This window comes from Macaca thibetana, chromosome 4, assembly GCF_024542745.1.
Source record: "Macaca thibetana thibetana isolate TM-01 chromosome 4, ASM2454274v1, whole genome shotgun sequence".
Lineage (NCBI taxonomy): Eukaryota > Metazoa > Chordata > Mammalia > Primates > Cercopithecidae > Macaca > Macaca thibetana.
In genome coordinates this window covers 70865782-70884809 of record NC_065581.1, presented here as the reverse complement: position 1 = coordinate 70884809, position 19028 = coordinate 70865782, and the positions used below count along the sequence as shown (strand labels likewise).

The window sequence follows — 19028 nt, the reverse complement described above, 5'->3', positions numbered from 1 at the left end:
TAAATTGAATGTCATAATTCAAAAGTCCTTGCCACTTACAGAACACACACATGGTCACATATGTGTATAACACCTGTATAGATTGGTGAATCTATAGTTCTAATGCTTAAATGAAATTGAAATATTTGTAGAGTAAATTTCTCTACATTTTAAACAGGTTTTTGCCTTTTTTTTTTTTCTTTTTTTTTTTTTCTTCCTTTTTTGTGGAGAACGGGGTCTCACTATATTGCCCAGGTAGGTCTCAAACTTCCAGGCTCAAGCTATCCTCCCGCCTCTGCCTCCCTGAGAGCTGGGATTACAGGCGTGAGCCACCGCACCCAGCCAGATTCTTGCTTTTTAAAAGAGTTGACTGGGCGCGGTGGCTCACGCCTGTAATCCCAGCACTTTGGGAGGCCAAAGCGGGCAGATTTTCTGAGGTCAGGAGTTTGAGAACAGCCTGGCCAACATGGCGAAACTCCGTCTCTACTAAAAATACAAAAATTAGCCAGGCATGGTGGCGTGTGCTCATCATCCCAGCTACTCCGGAGGCTGAGGCAAGAGAATTGTTTGAACCTGGGAGGCAGAGGTTGCAGTGAGCCAAGATCATGCCACTGCACTCCAGCCTGGGCGACAAAACAAGACTTTCAAAAAAATAAATAAATAAAACAAAAGCGCTAATGATTATTTTCTAAGTATAATGAGCTCTGACATTTGTAAAAATGGTTTGCATCATCTGGTCCATTATCTTATTTAATCTTTACGATCAGTTCTATGAAATAGATGTTAGATTATTTTACTATGAAATAATGAGCTCAGGCCAGGTGCGGTGGCTCATGCCTGTAATCCCAGCAATTTGGGAGGCCGAGGAGGGCAGATCCTGAGGTCAGGAGTTCAAGACCAGCCTGGCCAACATAGTGAAACCTCGTCTCTACTAAAAATACAAAAAAATACAAAAAAAAATTAGCCGGGTGTGGTGGTGGGCGCCTGCAATCCCAGCGGCTTGGGAGGTTGTGACAAGAATCACTGGAACTCTCAGGAAGCAGAGGTTGCAGTGACCAGAGATGGCACCACTGCGTTCCAGCCTGGGTGACAGTGCGAGACTCCATCTCAAAAAATAAAAATAAAAAAAGAAATAATGAGCTCAGGCCGGGCGCGGTGGCTTAAGCCTGTAATCCCAGCACTTTGGGAGGCCGAGACGGGCGGATCACGAGGTCAGGAGATCGAGACCATCCTGGCTAACACGGTAAAACCCCATCTCTACTAAAAAATACAAAAAAAAACTAGCCGGGCAAAGTGGCGGGCGCCTGTGGTCCCAGCTACTCGGGAGGCTGAGGCAGGAGAATGGCGTAAACCCGGGAGGCGGAGCTTGCAGTGAGCTGAGATCCGGCCACTGCACTCCAGCCTGGGCGACAGAGCCAGACTCAGTCTCAAAAAAAAAAAAAAAAAGAAATAATGAGCTCAAGTGTGATTTATTCAAGATCACTCTGATAAAGAAATTATGTGGGGCTACGAATATATTCCAGCTTGTCTCTTAGTCAAGTGCTCTATTAACAATATCACCTATGAAGACAAAGAAATACGGAAAATTGATATTATTTATAAAATATGGATTCACAAATGAATACTGAGTGAGGGGGCCCTGCTACTGGCCTTACAACTGCTGGGCTCTGCTCAGGAACCCTAATCTGGTCCAGAGTGAGCAATATGGTCTCAGCCCAGCCTTTCACGAGTCTTCAAGCCTTCAGGCTTTCTTTTAATTAAGATGAGTGATAAACCCATTACTTGTCAGAAGTGAAGTTTGATAGGTCAAAATTGAAGAAAACTAACACTGGAGAAAAAAATACTCTTTCTTCCAAGGAAACTATCCAGCAGGAGAAAGAGGGTGTTCAAACATCATATAATGGGGGCTGGGTATGGTGGCTCATGCCTGTAATCTTTGGGAGGCTGAGGTGTGTGGATCACCTGAAGTCAGGAGGTCGAGACCACCCTGGCTAACATGGCTAAGCCCTGTCTCTACTAAAAATACAAAAATTAGCCAGGTGTGGTGGCACGTGCCTATAGTCACAGCTACTTGGGAGCCTGAGGCAGGAGAATCACTTGAACCCGAGAGGCAGAGGTTGCAGTGAGCTGAGATTGGGACACTGCACTCCAGCCCGGGTGACAGAGTGAGACTCCGTCTCAAACAAACAAACAAACAAACAAACAAACAAACAAAAATGAATCAGGCATGGTGGCACACGCCTGTAATCCCAGCTACTCGGAAGTCTGAGGCAGGTGAATCACCTGAACCCGGGAGGCGGAGGTTGTAGTGAGCCAAGATCATGCCACTGTACTCCAGCCTGGGTGACAGAACAAGACTCCATCTCAAAACAAAACAAAACAAAGCAAAACACCAAAAATCTTCCCATTGGTGCATAAATTCCACATGGCAGATGCTGCCAATAATCTAACCATTGATGACCTGTGTATGTATAGTCTTTGCACCTCCTACAGGAAAAGCCAATTTTAACCCTCTATGAGTGTCTCCATTGCTTCATAATCTTTTTTTTTTTTTTTTTTTTTTTTGAGACAGAGTCTCGCTCTGTCACCCAGGCTGGAGGGCAGTGGCGCGATCTGGGCTCACTGCAAGCTCCCCTTCCCGGGTTCACGCCATTCTCCTGCCTCAGCCTCCCAAGTAGCTGGGACTACAGGCGCCCGCCCCCTCGCCCAGCTAGTTTTTTGTATTTTTTTAGTAGAGACGGGGTTTCACCGTGTTAGCCAGGATGGTCTTGATCTCCCGACCTCGTGATCCGCCTGTCTCGGCCTCCCAAAGTGCTGGGATTACAGGCTTGAGCCACTGCGCCCGGCCTGCTTCATAATCTTCATGAAGTTGCATGCTTTTGCAGCTTCTCACAGTTTATTTTTATTTCTAATGTAGCAATAAAATAATATACTTACTAAAAATAATAGTTAGAGAAGAAAATCATTGCCTCATACCAAGTAAGACAGCACTTATCATGGTAGGCACTGGCTTTGCAATTATGAGAGCAGTAGTAGAAATAGCTTTAGTTTCCTCAATTTTCCTGGAGTAGTCTTCAGACTGTCTTTAAACTGCTAAAATGAGAGTAATATTTCATTGTATAACCTCTGTATAATTTCTTACCATGTACATGTATTACCTATGTAAAAATGCTTACAATTACAAAGATACCAATGAGTTTATTTTCTCTACTGACTCAAGTTGGTGTCACAGGCATACTAATTAAGGACAGGCATTCTCCAGAAAGCCTATAGAAACACTGTCTTTTGTACTAATAAAAAGCCCCCATGTTTTTTCATGTCATTGCATATTAGAACTGTGACATAGGTGTTAAGTAGGAACAAAGAGGCGACCCATTTCACAGATGTACTCAGAACTGCTGGGCTGTCACAGGTCTAAGCAGAAGAATGAGGACTAAATCCCTAATTTTCTGACACTGATGCCACTGATATTTTCATTATACCAGGCTGCCTTGACCTGCTGGTAAGGGTTAGGACTAGCTCTCGGATCAGATTACCCTGGTTCCAATCCTGATCTGCTGGGCCCTAAGGTATCCACGAAAAAAGATCACCAAGCTGTATTAGGTGAAAAAAGCAAGGTGGCATATTGTATTTTACCATTTTGTGCAAAAAGAAGGTAAAATTTTAAAAAAGAATATATGTCTATATTTGCTTATTATGCATAAACTGTCTGTTGCCCATTGCTGCTCCATCTATACCATGTGGGTGGTAGCATTACAATAAATATTGCAAATACTAGAACAGTGCCTGTCACACTAAAACACCATTTTATTTGGATTCTCAGTCCAAGTAGTTCCTTGGCTTAATCATATTCTAAAATACCCCTTTAAATATATATATATATGTGTGTATACACACACACATATATATAGTTTTTTCTGAGATGGAGTCTTACTTTGTTACCCAGGCTAGAATGCAGTGGCACGATTTCTGCTCACTGCAACCTCCTCCTCCCGGGTTCAAGCGATTCTCCTGCCTCAGCCTCCCATGTAGCTGTGATTACAGGTGCACACCACCATGCCTGGTTAATTTTTGTATTTTTAGTAGAGACGGGAGTCTCACCATGTTAGCCAGGCTGGTCTCGAACTCTTACCTCAGGTGATCCACCTGCCTCAGCCTCCCAAAGTGCTGGGATTACAGGCGTGAGCCATCACACCTGGCTATCATCTTTTCTTCAGCGGTAGATACAGCAGATAAAAAGATTTAAAAATCATTTTCACGTGGCAAGCCATGGCAAAATGTAACTACTTAAGGCTGCTTTAAATTAGACTAATAGCAGAGTGATTAGATTAGACTATATTGAAAGCTCAGTGAATCACAATTATGTACCTCAAAGAAGGATTCTTGTTTGCCTTATTACTATGTAAATAACTGAAATAATTGTTTTTCTTCCTAAAAGGGGTCATGTAGATGTTTACTTACAATGTATTTTAAGTTTCTCACTCTAAATGGTTATGAGCAAGCGAGACCGTCCTGGCTAACACGGTGAAACCCCGTCTCTACTAAAAATACAAAAAATTAGCCGGGCGTGGTGGCGGGCGCCTGTAGTCCCAACTACTCGGGAGGCTGAGGCAGGAGAATGGCGTGAACCCGGGAAGGGCAGCTTGCAGTGAGCCGAGATCGCGCCACTGCATTCCAGCCTGGGCGACAGAGCAAGACCCCATCTCCAAAAAAAAAAAAAAAAAAAAAAAAGGAAAAACCTTCAACAAATATCACCTTAGATTATAACCCCAAAACATATTTACGAGCCTCAACATCATTACTGTTACCGCTTTAACATTTAAGACAGTAAAAAGCATAATGGATCTCCCGTACGGTGCGGGGAATCCGTTATGATTATGTTGAAAACATAGGGTCTGGGGAAAAAGGGATTTAAAATAAGAAGGAAAAAAAAGACTTGAGACTTAAAAAGTTTTTTAGAGGCCAGCTCACGGTGACAAAAACCGACCCTCACCCCGAGCCACGTGAGGTTTTCTGCCTCCTCCCTGGCCTTTCCTTCCGCAGTCAGAAGGCGGAAGAAAAGCGACCTCAAGGTAGGGGGAGAGACAGGGCGGACCCTGGCGACCTGACGCTGGGGAGGCTCGAGTGGCGGATCCATACCGCTCAGCTGTTCGCCGCGGGACCCCGCCGGCCCGCAGGTGACCCAGCGCTGGAGAAACGCCAGCGATGTGGCCTGGCGAGCTGGCGCGGCGCAAGGACCACCCGCGCCCGCCTTGCCGCCCCAGCCTCCCTCCCTAGGAAGCCGGGCGCGCCGGGTGAGCGCGGGGCTTCCCCGGGACCGGCGTTCCAGTCCCTCTCCAGCTTCCGGCCCACCCCTGCCGGACTGAGAGCAGATATGTGATCTCTGCCCTGAGAAAATGCTCGTGGCCAGCGACTACCCCAACGCACAATAATACGGCTCCGATGGGCTCAAAGGTATTGGTTTTTTGTTTTGTTTTGAGACAAGGTCTCACTCGGTCACCCAGGATGGAGTGCAATTGCGTGATCTTGGCTCACTGTAACCTCCGCTTCCCGGGCTCAAGCGATTCTCCTGCCTCAGCCTCCCGAGCAGCTGGGATTACAGGCATGCGCCACCACGCCCGGCTAATTTTGTATTTTTAGTAGAGACAGGGTTTCACCATGTTGACCAGGCTGGTCTCGAACTCCTGGCCTCAAGTTATACGTCCGCCTTGGCCTCCCAAGGTGCTGGTATTATAGGCATTGAGCCACGGCGCCCGGTCCAGTGTTGGTTCTTAAACGCAAGAATTGAGATCTCCCTTCACCTAATGAAAGTCTCTATCGCAAGCCACTATCGCAATACTCAGAACACCCAGTCGGTGTTGCGCAATAGGTTACTAAGGTATAAATCAAGGATTCATGTAATTTTGCCATTCCTTGCGTGATATTTTAAAAAACATTCTCTGTAAGGTATTTATAAAGCGTTTACTATTATCCGCAATCACAGGGGCTTGAGGAAAAACTTTTGACTGTGGCTGGGCGCCGTGGCTCACGCCTGTAATCCCAGCACTATGGGAGACTGAGGCGGGTGGATCACTTGAGGTCAGCAGTTCGAGACCAGCCTGGCCAACATGGTGAAACTCCGTCTCTTCTAAAAATACAAAAATTTGTGGGGCGCGCTTGTAGCCCCAGCTACTCCGGAGACTGAGGCAGGAGAATAGCTTGAACCTGGGAGGCAGAGCTTGCAGTGAGCCGAGATCGCGCCACTGCACCCCAGCCTGGGCAACAGAGTAGGACTCCATCCGGAAAAAAAAAAAAAAAAAAAAAAGAAGGAAAAAAAAGTGGACTGTGAAAACCGAATGGACTAGAAAAACTTTATACTACAAAGATACAAAAACCAAGAAAGCACCATACGCGTTTGCCTTTAACTGCTTCCCAACTTGTTTTCCTCTTCCAATTTGATTGTGGGTTCCTCTCCAGAAGGAACTCCACAGTACTTAGCGTTGGCCACATAGTAGGTTCTCAAATACTTGTTAATAAATAAGTTTGTTCGAGAAGCTGGGCAGTAATATTCTACAGCTGGAAGAAGAAACATAATGATCTAGTAATTAGCTCATTAAAAATAAACGTTCTTCATTCCTCAGAGGAGCATTTCCCAAGGCCTGTCTTGATAGCCATCCAAAACGGCCAAGCTCATCCAATCTTGCCCTAGATTTATGCTAAAATGCAGTTACAATCTATAGGATGACAGAAAAAGAAAGCACTTATTTAAATATAATAGGCACTTATTTAAATAGGAGAAGCTGTGACTTCATAGCAAGTGTTGGGGTTAGGAAACTGGGTGGATAAACTTGCTGATGCTGTAGATCTTAGTCTCTACATGAGATCACGTGGAAAATCTGAATTTGAAAGCTTTTTAGCTTCCTTATGTTTGCAATCAAATGACTTTTTAATTTAAAAGTACTTTTTAATTTAAAAAGTACCATGAGGCACACACACACTCGCAGGAACTTTTTGGCGTAACAAAACTAGAATTAGATCTAAAGCTAACTGTAGGACTGAGTCTATTCTAAACTGAAAGCCTGGACATCTGGAGTACCAGGGGGAGATGACGTGTTACGGGCTTTGATAAAAGCAGCTGGCTTTGAATGGAAGGAGCCAAGAGGCCAGCACAGGAGCGGATTCGTCGAGCTCACGGCCATCGAGCCGAACCTCTCGCAGGTCCGTGAGCCGTTAAGGAGTCCTCCAGTCCAGACCCTTCGCCCCAAGTCCCTCGGGGTCCCCGGGCCTGGTACTCCTTGCCACGCGGGAGGGGCGCGGAAGCCGGGACGGAGGAGGAGCCAACCCGAGGCTGGGCTGAGACCGGCAGAAGAAGACGCTCTAGGGATTTGTCGCGGACTAGCGAGATAGCAAGGCTGAGGACAGGAGGCTGATTGGGGGGCGAAGGTACACCCTAATCTCAACACAACCTTTGGGGCTAAGCCAGCAATGGTAGAGGAAAGATTCTGGACGTCCCTTCCAGGCCGCCACCTCGTCGCCTCCCCCCTCCCCCTCCTCTTCCCCCCCCGCCCCGGCCGGAGCTGAGAGTAATTCATACAAAAGGACTCGCCCCTGCCTTGGGGAATCCCAGGGACCGTCGTTAAACTCCCACTAACCTAGAACCCAGAGATCGCTGCGTTCCCGCCCCCTCACACGCCCGCTCTCGTCATCACCAAGGTGGAGAAGAGCATGCGTGAGGCTCCGGTGCCCGTCAGTGGGCAGAGCGCACATCGCCCACAGTCCCCGAGAAGTTGGGGGGAGGGGTCGGCAATTGAACCGGTGCCTAGAGAAGGTGGCGCGGGGTAAACTGGGAAAGTGATGTCGTGTACTGGCTCCGCCCTTTTCCCGAGGGTGGGGGAGAACCGTATATAAGTGCAGTAGTCGCTGTGAACGTTCTTTTTCGCAACGGGTTTGCCGCCAGAACACAGGTAAGTGCTGTGTGTGGTTCCTGCGGGCCTGGCCTCTTTACGGGCTATGGCCCTCGCGTGCCTTTTATTACTTACACGCCCCTGGCCGCTGTACGTGATTCTTGATCCCGAGCTTCGGGTTGGAAGTGGGTGGGAGAGGTCGAGGCCTTGCACTTAAGGAGTCCCTTCGCCTCGTGCTTGAGTCGAGGCCTGGCTTGGGCTCTGGGGCTGCCGCGTGCGAATCTGGTAGCACCTTCTCGCCTGCCCCGCTGCTTTCACTAAGTTTCTAGCCATTTAAAATTTTTGATGACCAGCTGCAACGCCTTTTTTCTGGCGAGATAATCTTATAAATGCGGACCAGGATCTGCACACTGATATTGGGGTTTTGGGGGCCGCGGGCTGCGACGGGGCTCGTGCGTCCCAGCGCACATGTTCGGCGAGGCGGGGCCTGCGAGCGCGGCCACCGAGAGTCGGACGGGGGGAGTCTCAAGCTGGCCGTCCTGCTCTGGTGCCGGGCCTCGCGCCGCGGTGTGTCGCCCCGCCCTGGTCGGCAAGCCTGGCCCGGTCGGCACCAGTTGCGTGAGCGGAAAGATGGCCGCTTCCCGGCCCTGCCGCAGGGAGCTCAAAATGGAGGACGCGGCGCCCGGGAGAGCGGGCGGGTGAGTCACCCACACAAAGGAAAAGGGCCTTTCCCTCCTCGGTCGCCGCTTCATGTGACCCTACGGTGTACCGGGCGCCGTCCAGGCACCTCGATTAGTTCTCCGAGCTTTTGGAGTACGTCTTCCTTAGGTTTGGGGGAGGGGTTTTGTGCGGTGGAGTTTCCCCACACTTGGTGGGTGGAGACTGAAGAGTTAGGCCAGCTTGGCGCTCGATGTAATTCTCCTTGGAATTTGCCCTTTTCGAATTTGGATCTTGGCTTATTCTCAAGCTTCAGACAGTGGTTCAAATTTTTTTTCTCCCATTTCAGGTGTCGTGAAAACTACCCCTAAAAGCCAAAATGGGAAAGGAAAAGACTCATATCAACATTGTCGTCATTGGACACGTAGATTCGGGCAAGTCCACCACTACTGGCCATCTGATCTACAAATGCGGTGGCATCGACAAAAGAACCATTGAAAAATTTGAGAAGGAGGCTGCTGAGGTATGGTAAAGATGAACTAAAATGAGTTTTACCAGCAGAATCATTAAGTGGTAGTGATTTCCCCAGAACTAATGAGTGGTTTAGATCTGACCCTACTTATTAAAATAGTTTGCTTTTGGTTACTTCTGTAACCGTATTGCTAGTGAGTAGTTTCGATTTGGATATTAATAGTCAAGATCCTACTTTAAAAAGTTTGCTTTTTGGTTGCTTCTGTAACCCTATCTAAGTGACTAAAATCACTTAGGACTTGCAGTTGTAAAGTGGAAACTATGTGCCAATTAAGGGCTGGGGGCAAAGAAATTGAAGCTGGAGTTTGTGTGTTAGTAACCAAGTAACGACTCTTAATCCTTACAGATGGGAAAGGGCTCCTTCAAGTATGCCTGGGTCTTGGATAAACTGAAAGCTGAGCGGGAACGTGGTATCACCATTGATATCTCCTTGTGGAAATTTGAGACCAGCAAGTATTATGTGACTATCATTGATGCCCCAGGACACAGAGACTTCATCAAAAACATGATTACAGGGACATCTCAGGTTGGTGGGATTAATAATTCTAGGTTGTTTTTTTTTTTTTTTTTTTTTTCCTGAAATACCTGTCTTGTGCATTGGTTTTGTCCTTTGGAGAGTTGACAGGAATATGTCTTTGCTTTCTTTAAAGGCTGACTGTGCTGTCCTGATTGTTGCTGCTGGTGTTGGTGAATTTGAAGCTGGTATCTCCAAGAATGGGCAGACCCGAGAGCATGCTCTTCTGGCTTACACACTGGGTGTGAAACAACTAATTGTTGGTGTTAACAAAATGGATTCCACTGAGCCACCCTACAGCCAGAAGAGATACGAGGAAATTGTTAAGGAAGTCAGCACTTACATTAAGAAAATTGGCTACAACCCCGACACAGTAGCATTTGTGCCAATTTCTGGTTGGAATGGTGACAACATGCTGGAGCCAAGTGCTAACGTAAGTGGCTTTCAAGACCGTTGTTAAAAAGCTCTGGGAATGGCGATTTCATGCTTACACAAATTGGCATGGTTGTGTTTCAGATGCCTTGGTTCAAGGGATGGAAGGTCACCCGTAAGGATGGCAATGCCAGTGGAACCACGCTGCTTGAGGCTCTGGACTGCATCCTACCACCAACTCGTCCAACTGACAAGCCCTTGCGCCTGCCTCTCCAGGATGTCTACAAAATTGGTGGTAAGTTGGGTGTCAACAAAGTTGAATTTGAGTTGGTAGAGTACTGTCTTCCTTCATAGGTATTTAGTATGCTGTAAATATTTTTAGGTATTGGTACTGTTCCTGTTGGCCGAGTGGAGACTGGTGTTCTCAAACCCGGTATGGTGGTCACCTTTGCTCCAGTCAACGTTACAACTGAAGTAAAATCTGTCGAAATGCACCATGAAGCTTTGAGTGAAGCTCTTCCTGGGGACAATGTGGGCTTCAATGTCAAGAATGTGTCTGTCAAGGATGTTCGTCGTGGCAACGTTGCTGGTGACAGCAAAAATGACCCACCAATGGAAGCAGCTGGCTTCACTGCTCAGGTAACAATTTTTAAAGTAACATGTTCCTACCTTATTGCAGAGGCTAAAGTCATTTGAGACTTTGGATTTACACTGAATGCAAATCTTTTTTTCCAAGGTGATTATCCTGAACCATCCAGGCCAAATAAGTGCTGGCTATGCCCCTGTGTTGGATTGCCACACAGCTCACATTGCATGCAAGTTTGCTGAGCTGAAGGAAAAGATTGATCGCCGTTCTGGTAAAAAACTGGAAGATGGCCCTAAATTCTTGAAGTCTGGTGATGCTGCCATTGTTGATATGGTTCCTGGCAAGCCTATGTGTGTTGAGAGCTTCTCAGACTATCCACCTTTGGGTAAGGATGATTACTTAAACGTAAATAAGTTGTGTTAAAGATGAAAAATACAACTGTGAACAGTTTTGGTAATACTAAATTTTTTTTTAATAGGTCGCTTTGCTGTTCGTGATATGAGGCAGACAGTTGCGGTGGGTGTCATCAAAGCAGTGGACAAGAAGGCTGCTGGAGCTGGCAAGGTCACCAAGTCTGCCCAGAAAGCTCAGAAGGCTAAATGAATATTATCCCTAATACCTGCCACCCCACTCTTAATCAGTGGTGGAAGAACGGTCTCAGAACTGTTTGTTTCAATTGGCCATTTAAGTTTAGTAGTAAAAGACTGGTTAATGATAACAATGCATCGTAAAACCTTCAGAAGGAAAGGAGAATGTTTTGTGGACCACTTTGGTTTTCTTTTTTGCGTGTGGCAGTTTTAAGTTATTAGTTTTTAAAATCAGTACTTTTTAATGGAAACAACTTGACCAAAAATTTGTCACAGAATTTTGAGACCCATTAAAAAAGTTTAATGAGAAACCTGTGTGTTCCTTTGGTCAACACTGAAACTTTCAAGTTTTACCTCGCTTAGGAGAAAGACATGTAATTCTGGTTTTATGAATTTGTGGAAACTTTATGAAAATGTAGTTCTCAAGTTAATACTTCTAGGTGGAGATAAGGTTGTTTTCCTCCCACGTACTTGGAAGGGGAAGGAATCTAAGCTATGGGAGGGCTGCTTTGATTTCCACATTGGAGAGAAATGCAGCATGTTACTGATGGCCTGTCACTAAGGAAGGCCAAATGCTGTAATAGAGTCCTTGTGTTGCATAGAAAGCTTAATGTAGTTAAACCAATGTTAAGTGAATCTTTGGAAACATGAAATAGTTTCCAAATTACAGGGATGTGCGTTTTAAAACACGTTAAAATGACTGGGCAGTGGAAGTTGACTATTTCCCCTGACATAAGTAAGTAGTTGCTAGTGCATACCCTATGTGAGTGGAGGGATCCATTTTAAAGTCAGTGGAGTTAGCTTTATGCCAGTTGGTTTCACAAGTTTTACTGAGTGCTATTCAGAATAGGAACAAGGTGCTAACAAAAAGATGGCAATTTGAAGTAGCTATAAAATTGGACAGAGCCTAATCTTAAGTTTCTTTCCTCCTACAGAGTCTAATACCTTTTATGCTTTGATTAGCAATTTGTCTGCTTGGTCACTAGCAATGAAGTGGTCATAAGCTTAACAGGTGTCAGTGATAGCCCACTTACTCCTGAATCTTAAGCATTTGTGCATTTGAAAAACTTAATGATATTCCTGCTGGGATTACAGGCATGAGCCACTATGCCTGATCTCCCAGATGTAGAAGAGTATCTAAAGGTATCTTTTCGGCTATATAAGGAAACTTTTGGGTTAAGTTTGGAGGATAGGTCAAATTAAAGGACATGCTTTTTGTTTGTGTGATGGTTTTTTTTTATTGAGATGGAGTTCTTGTTGCCCAGGCTGGAATGCAATGGTGAAATACCACTGCAAGTTCTGCCTCCTAGGTTAGAGCAATTCTGCTTCAGCCTCCCAAGTAGCTGGGATTACAGGCATGTGCCTGTAATTTCGTGTTTTTAGTAGATATGAAGTTTCTCCATGTTGGTCAGGATCTCAAACTCCGACCTTAAGTGATCCCTCCGCCTCAGCCTCCTAAAGTGCTGGAATTACAGGCATGAGCCACCATGCCCGGCCACGACATATGTTCTATAAGGACATGCTAAGTAGGAGTTAAAGCAGCACGAGAGACAAGGCCTTTGTGTTGCTCAAGGTTCAAAGGTACTTGAATTGGCTATAGACAAGTTTGTAACTTGAAATGTTAGCCTTTTCCCTCATCTAAGTCTGAATTAGATAAAATGCCTTCCCATCAACCAATTCTCTGAGGTATCAAGTCTAAATTAGATTTTTGTTCTTTAGTTTTTTTGCTATCTTCATGTTTACAAAAGTAAATTGCCTAAGATTTGCTGGATGACCGTAGAAAAGACAGGTAAGGCCTTTAATAGGTGGCCAGTAGACGCCCTCTATTGACAGCTGACAGCTGTAAGATTTACCAGTGGAGAATTCTGTTGACATGCAAGGAGGCAAGACTTAACTGAAAAAATTGTTCCACTGAAAACAGGAAAGAGTTTACTTGCATACTGAGATTAACTTCTCTGTGAAATCCAGTGTCTTAGACAACTGTGGCTTGAGCACCACCTGCTGGTATTTATTACAAACTAGCTTGCTACAGTAAATGAATTTTTTTTAAGCTTTAAGATGAAGTGGCATTTCTCTTGACAGTTACTATGTTGGAATTGGTTAAAATTTTTGGAGTGGATTTCAAAAGTGAGAACTACAGTATTTCAAGCTAGTGTTTGGCGCTTTTTGTTTAGACGGGGTTTTACTCTTGACCTGGCTAGAATGGAAGTCATGGCTAACTGCAGCCCTGACTTCTGGGCTCAAGTCATCCTCCCTGAATAGCTGGGACCACAGGTGTTTGCCACCACACCTGGCTAATTTTTGTATTTTGCCAATTGCCCAGGCTGGCCAACTCCTAGGCTCAAGTGGTCTTCCTGTACTGTATCTTCCCCAGTTAAACTGATACTTACCTTTCAAATCTCAGATGTACCAGGGCCTCAGCAGTGACTGAAGGAAGAACCTATGTGCTCTTAGTGGGACACAGTTTGTTCAGACCTACTAACCTCAACCCAGTTTCAATTCTTTCTAGTGGAGAATATTGACAGCTTACATTGATAGGCCAGATTTTAGCATTGGGTTTTCGTGATCTTCGTGTTTCAAACATAGTAACTTACCATTTATCTTTTAGTGTAAAATATTTCATTTAGCTAGAACCCCTGAAATTCAAATGTGCTTTTTCTCATCTAATTATTTGCAATTAAACATTTTTATCATTTACTTTGGTACTGTTTTTAGCAGGCCCATGGATCTCAGGGTTTAGTTTGTGGGCTCTATGGGAGACAATGACAAAGATGTTGCAATAATTCTAAGTAAGGGATATTAGAAAACGAAGCAGGCCAATTGATGGCTCATGCCTGTAATCCTACCACTTTGGGAGGCCAAGGTGGGGGAATCACAAGGTCAGAAGTTCAGACCAGCCTCACCAACGTGGTGAAACCCCATCTCTACTGAAAATACAAAATTAGCCAGGTGTGGTGGCAGGTTCCTGGAGTCCCAGCTACTCAGGAGGCTGAGGCAGGAGAATTGCTTGAACCCGGGAGGCAGAGGTTGTGGTGAGCCAACATTGCACAACTGTACTCCAGCCTAGGCAACACAGCAAGACTCCGTCTCAAAGAAAAAAAAAAGGCCAGGCACAGTTCCTTGAGGCCGAGGCGAGAAGATTTGTGAAACCCCGTCTCTACTAAAAATACAAAAAAGCCAGGCATGGTAGCACATGCCTGTAGTCCCAACTGAGGCAGAGGTAGGAGAATCCCTTTATTTTGGAAAGTGGGGGTTGCAGTGAGCCAAGATCTTGCCAGGGCACTCCAGCCTGGATGACAGGGCAAGACTGTCAAAAAATAATAAAAATGAGCTGGGGATGGTCATGCACACCTGTAGTCCCAAGCTTCTCTGGGGGTTTTAGGCAGGAGGATCGCTTCATCCTGGGAGGCTGAGGCTGCAGTGAGCTATGATGGTGCTACTGCACTCCAGCCTGGGCAACAGAGTGAGACCCCATATCAAAAAATAAAAAAAGGTAAATCATAGAAAACTTTAAGCAAAAATATTTGGAAGGCTCCCATACTTTAGAGATATATATATTGTAAATATATATATATATATATTTTTAGAGACAGAGTCTCACTATGTTGACCAGGCTGGTTTCAACCTCCTGGCCTCTAGTGAGGTGCTGGGGTTACAGGCATGAGCCGCTGCACTCTGCCACATCCTTTAAAAGTATGTAGTTATGCAGGCCAGTTGCGGTAGCTCATCCCTGTAATCCCAGCACTGTGGGAGGCCGAGGCAGTTGGATCACCTAAGGTCAGGAGCTTGAGACCAGCCTGGCCAACGTGGAGAAATCCCATCTCTACTAAAAATACAAAATTAGCCGGGCTTGGTGGCGCATACCTGTAATCCCAGCTACTGGGGAGGCTGAGGCAGGAGAACTACTTGAACCCAGGAGGCAGAGGTTGTGGTGAGCTGAGATCGTGCCATTGCACTCCAGCCTGGGCAACAAGAGTGAAACTCCATCTCAAAAAAAAAAAAAGTATATAATTAATGCAAATTTCAACATGTATACAAATTACCACAATTAAAATATGGAACAGTTCCGTCACCCTGTAAAATTCACCTGTGCCCCTTCAAAAATTAAAATTTCTTTAGAGAAGAAGTCTCGCCCTGTTACAGAGGCTGGAGTGCAGTGGCCTAATAGCTCTCTGAAGCCTCGAACCCCTGGGCTTAAGCGATCCTTCCACCTCAGTCTCCCAAGTAGCTACAACAGGCATGAGCCACTGCACCTGGCAACCTGCGCCCCTTTGTAGTCAACCTCTCTACCCCTAGCACTTGTTAGCCACTGGTTTATTTTCTATCCTCATTGCTTTTGCAGGACTGTCCTATACCTGGACTCACAGTTTATAGCATTTTGAGTCTGGCCTCTTTTTTTTGAGACAGTCTCACTCTATCATGCAGGCTGGAGTGCAGTGGCGCGGTCTCAGCTCACAGGAATCTCCGTCTCCTAGGTTCAAGCATTTCTGCCTCAGCCTCCTGAGTAGCTGGGACCACAGGTGCCCACCACCACACCTGGCTAATTTTTGTATTTTCAGTAGAGACAGGATTTCACCATGTTGGTCAGGCTAGTCTCCAACTCCTGACCTCAGATGATCTGCCCGTCTTGGCCTCCCAAAGTGCTGGGATTACAGGCGTGAGCCACCGCGCCCAGCCGAGTCTGGCCTCTTTAACTTAGCATGATGCATTTGAGATGTATTCATTTTGCATATATCAGTAATCTCTTCCTTTTTAATGGGTGTATGACAGTTTGTGTATTCATTCCCAGCTGAGGGGCATTTAGTTGTTTCCAGTTTTGGACAATTATTAATAAAGTTGCTATAAATGTCCACATACAGTTTTGTGTGTAATGATGTTTTTGTTTTACTTGCGTAAATAGCTAGGAAAGTAATTACTAGGCTGAGTGGCAAAGTGTAATCCCAGCACTTTGGGAGGCCGAGGCGGGTGGATCACGAGGTCAGGAGATCGAGACTATCCTGGCTAACATGGTGAAACCCCGTCTCTACTAAAAATACAAAAAACTAGCTGGGCGTGGTGGCGGGCGCCTGTAGTCCCAGCTACTTGGGAGGCTGAGGCGGGAGAATGGCATGAACCCGGGAGGCGGAGCTTGCAGTGAGCCCAGATCATGCCACTGCACTCCAGCCTGGGAGACACAGCGAGACTCCATCTCAAAAAAAAAAAAAAGAAACTGCCGAGCTGTTTCCAAAGTGGCTGAACCAAATGGTAATTAAGAGATTAATTTTTTTGAGGAAGACAAATAGACTACATGAGTGTTAAACTGAGATTTTGTAGGTCAGTGAAGTAATTTGTTTAGAAAATATTGTGCTTACTATGTTCTAGGCACCGTTCTAGGCACTGGGGATAGAGCTATGAACAAAATGGACATAGTTATTGACCTTTGAGTTTATAGTTAGTGGGGGAGATAAAGATTCAATAAATAAAATAGCTAATTTTGACTTGTGGTGGTACTATGAAGGAAAAGAGAAGTACACCATGAGGGAGAAGATTAAAAGAAAGGGACATAATTTAGACTGGACAGAGAAGGTATCTGCCAGGAATACCTGAGACCTGAAGGTATTAGGAGTTAGGGGAGAATATGAAAACATTGTGTGCATATACACACACACACACACATATATATATATGCACACATATATATGTGTGTGTGTGTGTGTGTATATATATATTTTCTTGAGACAGTCTTGCTCTGTCACTAGGCTGGAGTGCAGTGGCTTGATCTCGGCTCACTGAAACTTCCGCCTCCTAGGTTCAAGCGATTCTCCTGCCTCAGCTTCCCAAGTAGCTGGGACAGGCGCACACCACCACACCCAGCTAATTTTTGTGTTTTTAGTAGAGATGGGTTTCACCACGTTGGCCAGGATGATCTTGATCTCTTGACCTCGTGAGCCACCCGACTTGGCCTCCCAAAGTGCTGGTATTACAGGTGTGAGCCACCACACCTGGCCCTGTATATTTTTATTTTATTTTATTTATTGTTTGACACTTTTTTGGGTTTTTTGTTTTTTGTTTTTTTTGTTTTTTTGAGACAGAGTCTCACTCTGTTGCCCAGGCTGGCATGCAGTGACGCTATATCAGCTCACTGCAACCTCCACCTCCCCAGTGCACGCGTTTCTTGCGCCTTAGGCTCCCAAGTAGCCGGGACTACAGGTGTGCACCACCACACCCAGCTAATTTTTGTATTTAGTAGAGATGGGGTTTTATCATGTTGGCCAGGCTGGTCTCAAACTGACCTCAAGTGATCCACCTGCCTCGGCCTCCCAAAGTGCTTCAATTATAGGCGTGAGCCACCGCACCCGCCCTGTATTACTTTTTAGACATCTCAGTATTTAAGGCTTAATTCGGCCTCAGGACAATCACATAGAATCAGAAAATCTGAGAAGAAACCTTAAAAATCTTCGAATCTAACCTACTCAAATAAACTTTGAATATATTCATTGAAATATTTAATTACTTTTTTATTTTTTTATTTTAGAGACAAGGTCTCACTAGAGTGCAGGCTAGAGTGCAGTGGCACAATCATGGCTATAGCTTACTGCAAGCTCAAACTCCTGGGCTCAAGCAATTCTGTTGCCTCAGCCTCACTAGGAGCTGGGACTACAGGTGCCATCGCACCTGGCTTTTTTGTTTTTTTTTTTTTTTGTAGAGAAGGGTTTTTGCTATGTTGCTCAGGCTGGTCTTGAACTCCTAGCCTCACACAATCCTGCTTCGGCTTCCCAAAGTGTTGGGATTATAGGCATGAGCCACGCACCTGACCTTGATTTCCTTGATGATGTGTGTGTCATACATTGGAGGGCAGAGACATCTATGAATTCCTCACAACCGCCATGGCAGGGGGCAGGTACCCATGTTACAGATGACAGACTGATGCATAGAGAAGTTAGTAGTGGGAAGTTTACCTTCTCCTAAATTGTCCTGTTACTAGATGAATTTGGTTTTGTTTTGTTTTGAGACAGAGTCTCATGTTGTCACCCAGACTGGAGTGCACTGACTCGATCTTGGCTCACTATGGCCTCCACCACCTGAGTTCAAGTGATTCTCCTGCCTCAGCCTCCCAAGTAGCTAGGACTCCAGGTGTATGCCACCATGCCTGGCTAATTTTTGTATTTTTAGTACAGATGGGGTTCACCATGTTGGCCAGGCTGGTCTCGAACTCCTGACCTCAAGTGATCCACCCCCACCTCCGCCTCCCAAAGTGCTGGGATTACAGGCGTGAGCCACCACACCAGGCTGTGAATTTGTTTTCAATATTTATTTATTTTGTATTTTTTATTTTTGAGATGGAGTCTCGCTCTGCTGTCCAGGCTAGAGTGCAGTGGTGTGATCTTGGCTCACTGTAGCCTCCACCTCCTGAGTTCAAGTGATTCTCCTGCCTTAGCCTCCCGAGTAGCTGGGATTACAGGCACCAGCCATTACACCCGGCTAATTTTTGTATTTTTAGTAGAGATTGGTTTCACCATGTTGGCCAGGCTGGCTCAAACTGACCTCAACTGATCCACCCACCTTGGCCTCCCAAAATGCTGGGATTACATATCTGAGCCACCGCGCCCCGCCCTTCAATATTTATTTAAATTTGCCTGCTGGCTAACTTCTCATTACACCTAGGCTCTAGTGTAATTAAATTACTTCATTCTCTCTTTTAAAAACTTTTGCCTTTTTTCTTTTTTGTGCTTTTCATTCTCTTATCTACAAGAGCCACAATACTTGAAGACATCAGTTGATACCCCTTAGTCACATCTGAGCTAAATCTGAGCTAAACACTTTCAGTTCCTACAGCTGTTTCTTAATCTAATCTTAGGTCACATGGTTTCTAGATGCTTCCCATGCTGTTCTTCCAGACAGTTGTTTGTTTGTTTGTTTGTTTGTTTTGAGAGAGAGAG

General features: G+C 45.5%; 1 protein-coding gene and 1 pseudogene across 5 annotated transcripts; both read left to right on the top strand.

Annotated features, from left to right (window-relative positions):
- The first annotated feature begins 1741 nt into the window (after positions 1–1741).
- Positions 1742–2079, top strand: LOC126952144 (thymosin beta-15A-like; annotated as a pseudogene).
- Positions 2080–5015: 2936 nt separating this feature from the next.
- On the top strand, positions 5016–11420 carry EEF1A1 (eukaryotic translation elongation factor 1 alpha 1). Of its 5 annotated transcripts, none has more exons than XM_050786520.1 (8): positions 5016–5433; positions 8869–9042; positions 9397–9576; positions 9701–9997; positions 10081–10231; positions 10319–10575; positions 10673–10907; positions 11001–11420. In XM_050786520.1, the coding sequence occupies exons 2-8, from the start codon at positions 8899–8901 to the stop codon at positions 11123–11125; spliced, it is 1389 nt and encodes a 462-aa protein (XP_050642477.1). In that variant the 5' UTR covers positions 5016–5433; positions 8869–8898; the 3' UTR covers positions 11126–11420. The 5 variants fall into 5 exon arrangements, with proteins under 5 accessions (XP_050642477.1, XP_050642476.1, XP_050642478.1 ...); XM_050786519.1 differs by lacking the exon at positions 5016–5433 and adding an exon at positions 7003–7176; XM_050786521.1 differs by lacking the exon at positions 5016–5433 and adding an exon at positions 7066–7401.
- The last annotated feature ends 7608 nt before the right edge of the window (positions 11421–19028 follow it).

Bases quoted from the DNA above. Each gene is read 5' to 3' on its own strand.
- EEF1A1 (XM_050786520.1), top strand. From the start codon at position 8,899: ATGGGAAAGGAAAAGACTCATATCAACATTGTCGTCATTGGACACGTA. The intron at 9,998-10,080 runs GTAAGTGGCTTT...GTTGTGTTTCAG, and splicing joins TGCTGGAGCCAAGTGCTAAC to ATGCCTTGGTTCAAGGGATG. The intron at 10,576-10,672 runs GTAACAATTTTT...TTTTTTTCCAAG, and splicing joins CAGCTGGCTTCACTGCTCAG to GTGATTATCCTGAACCATCC.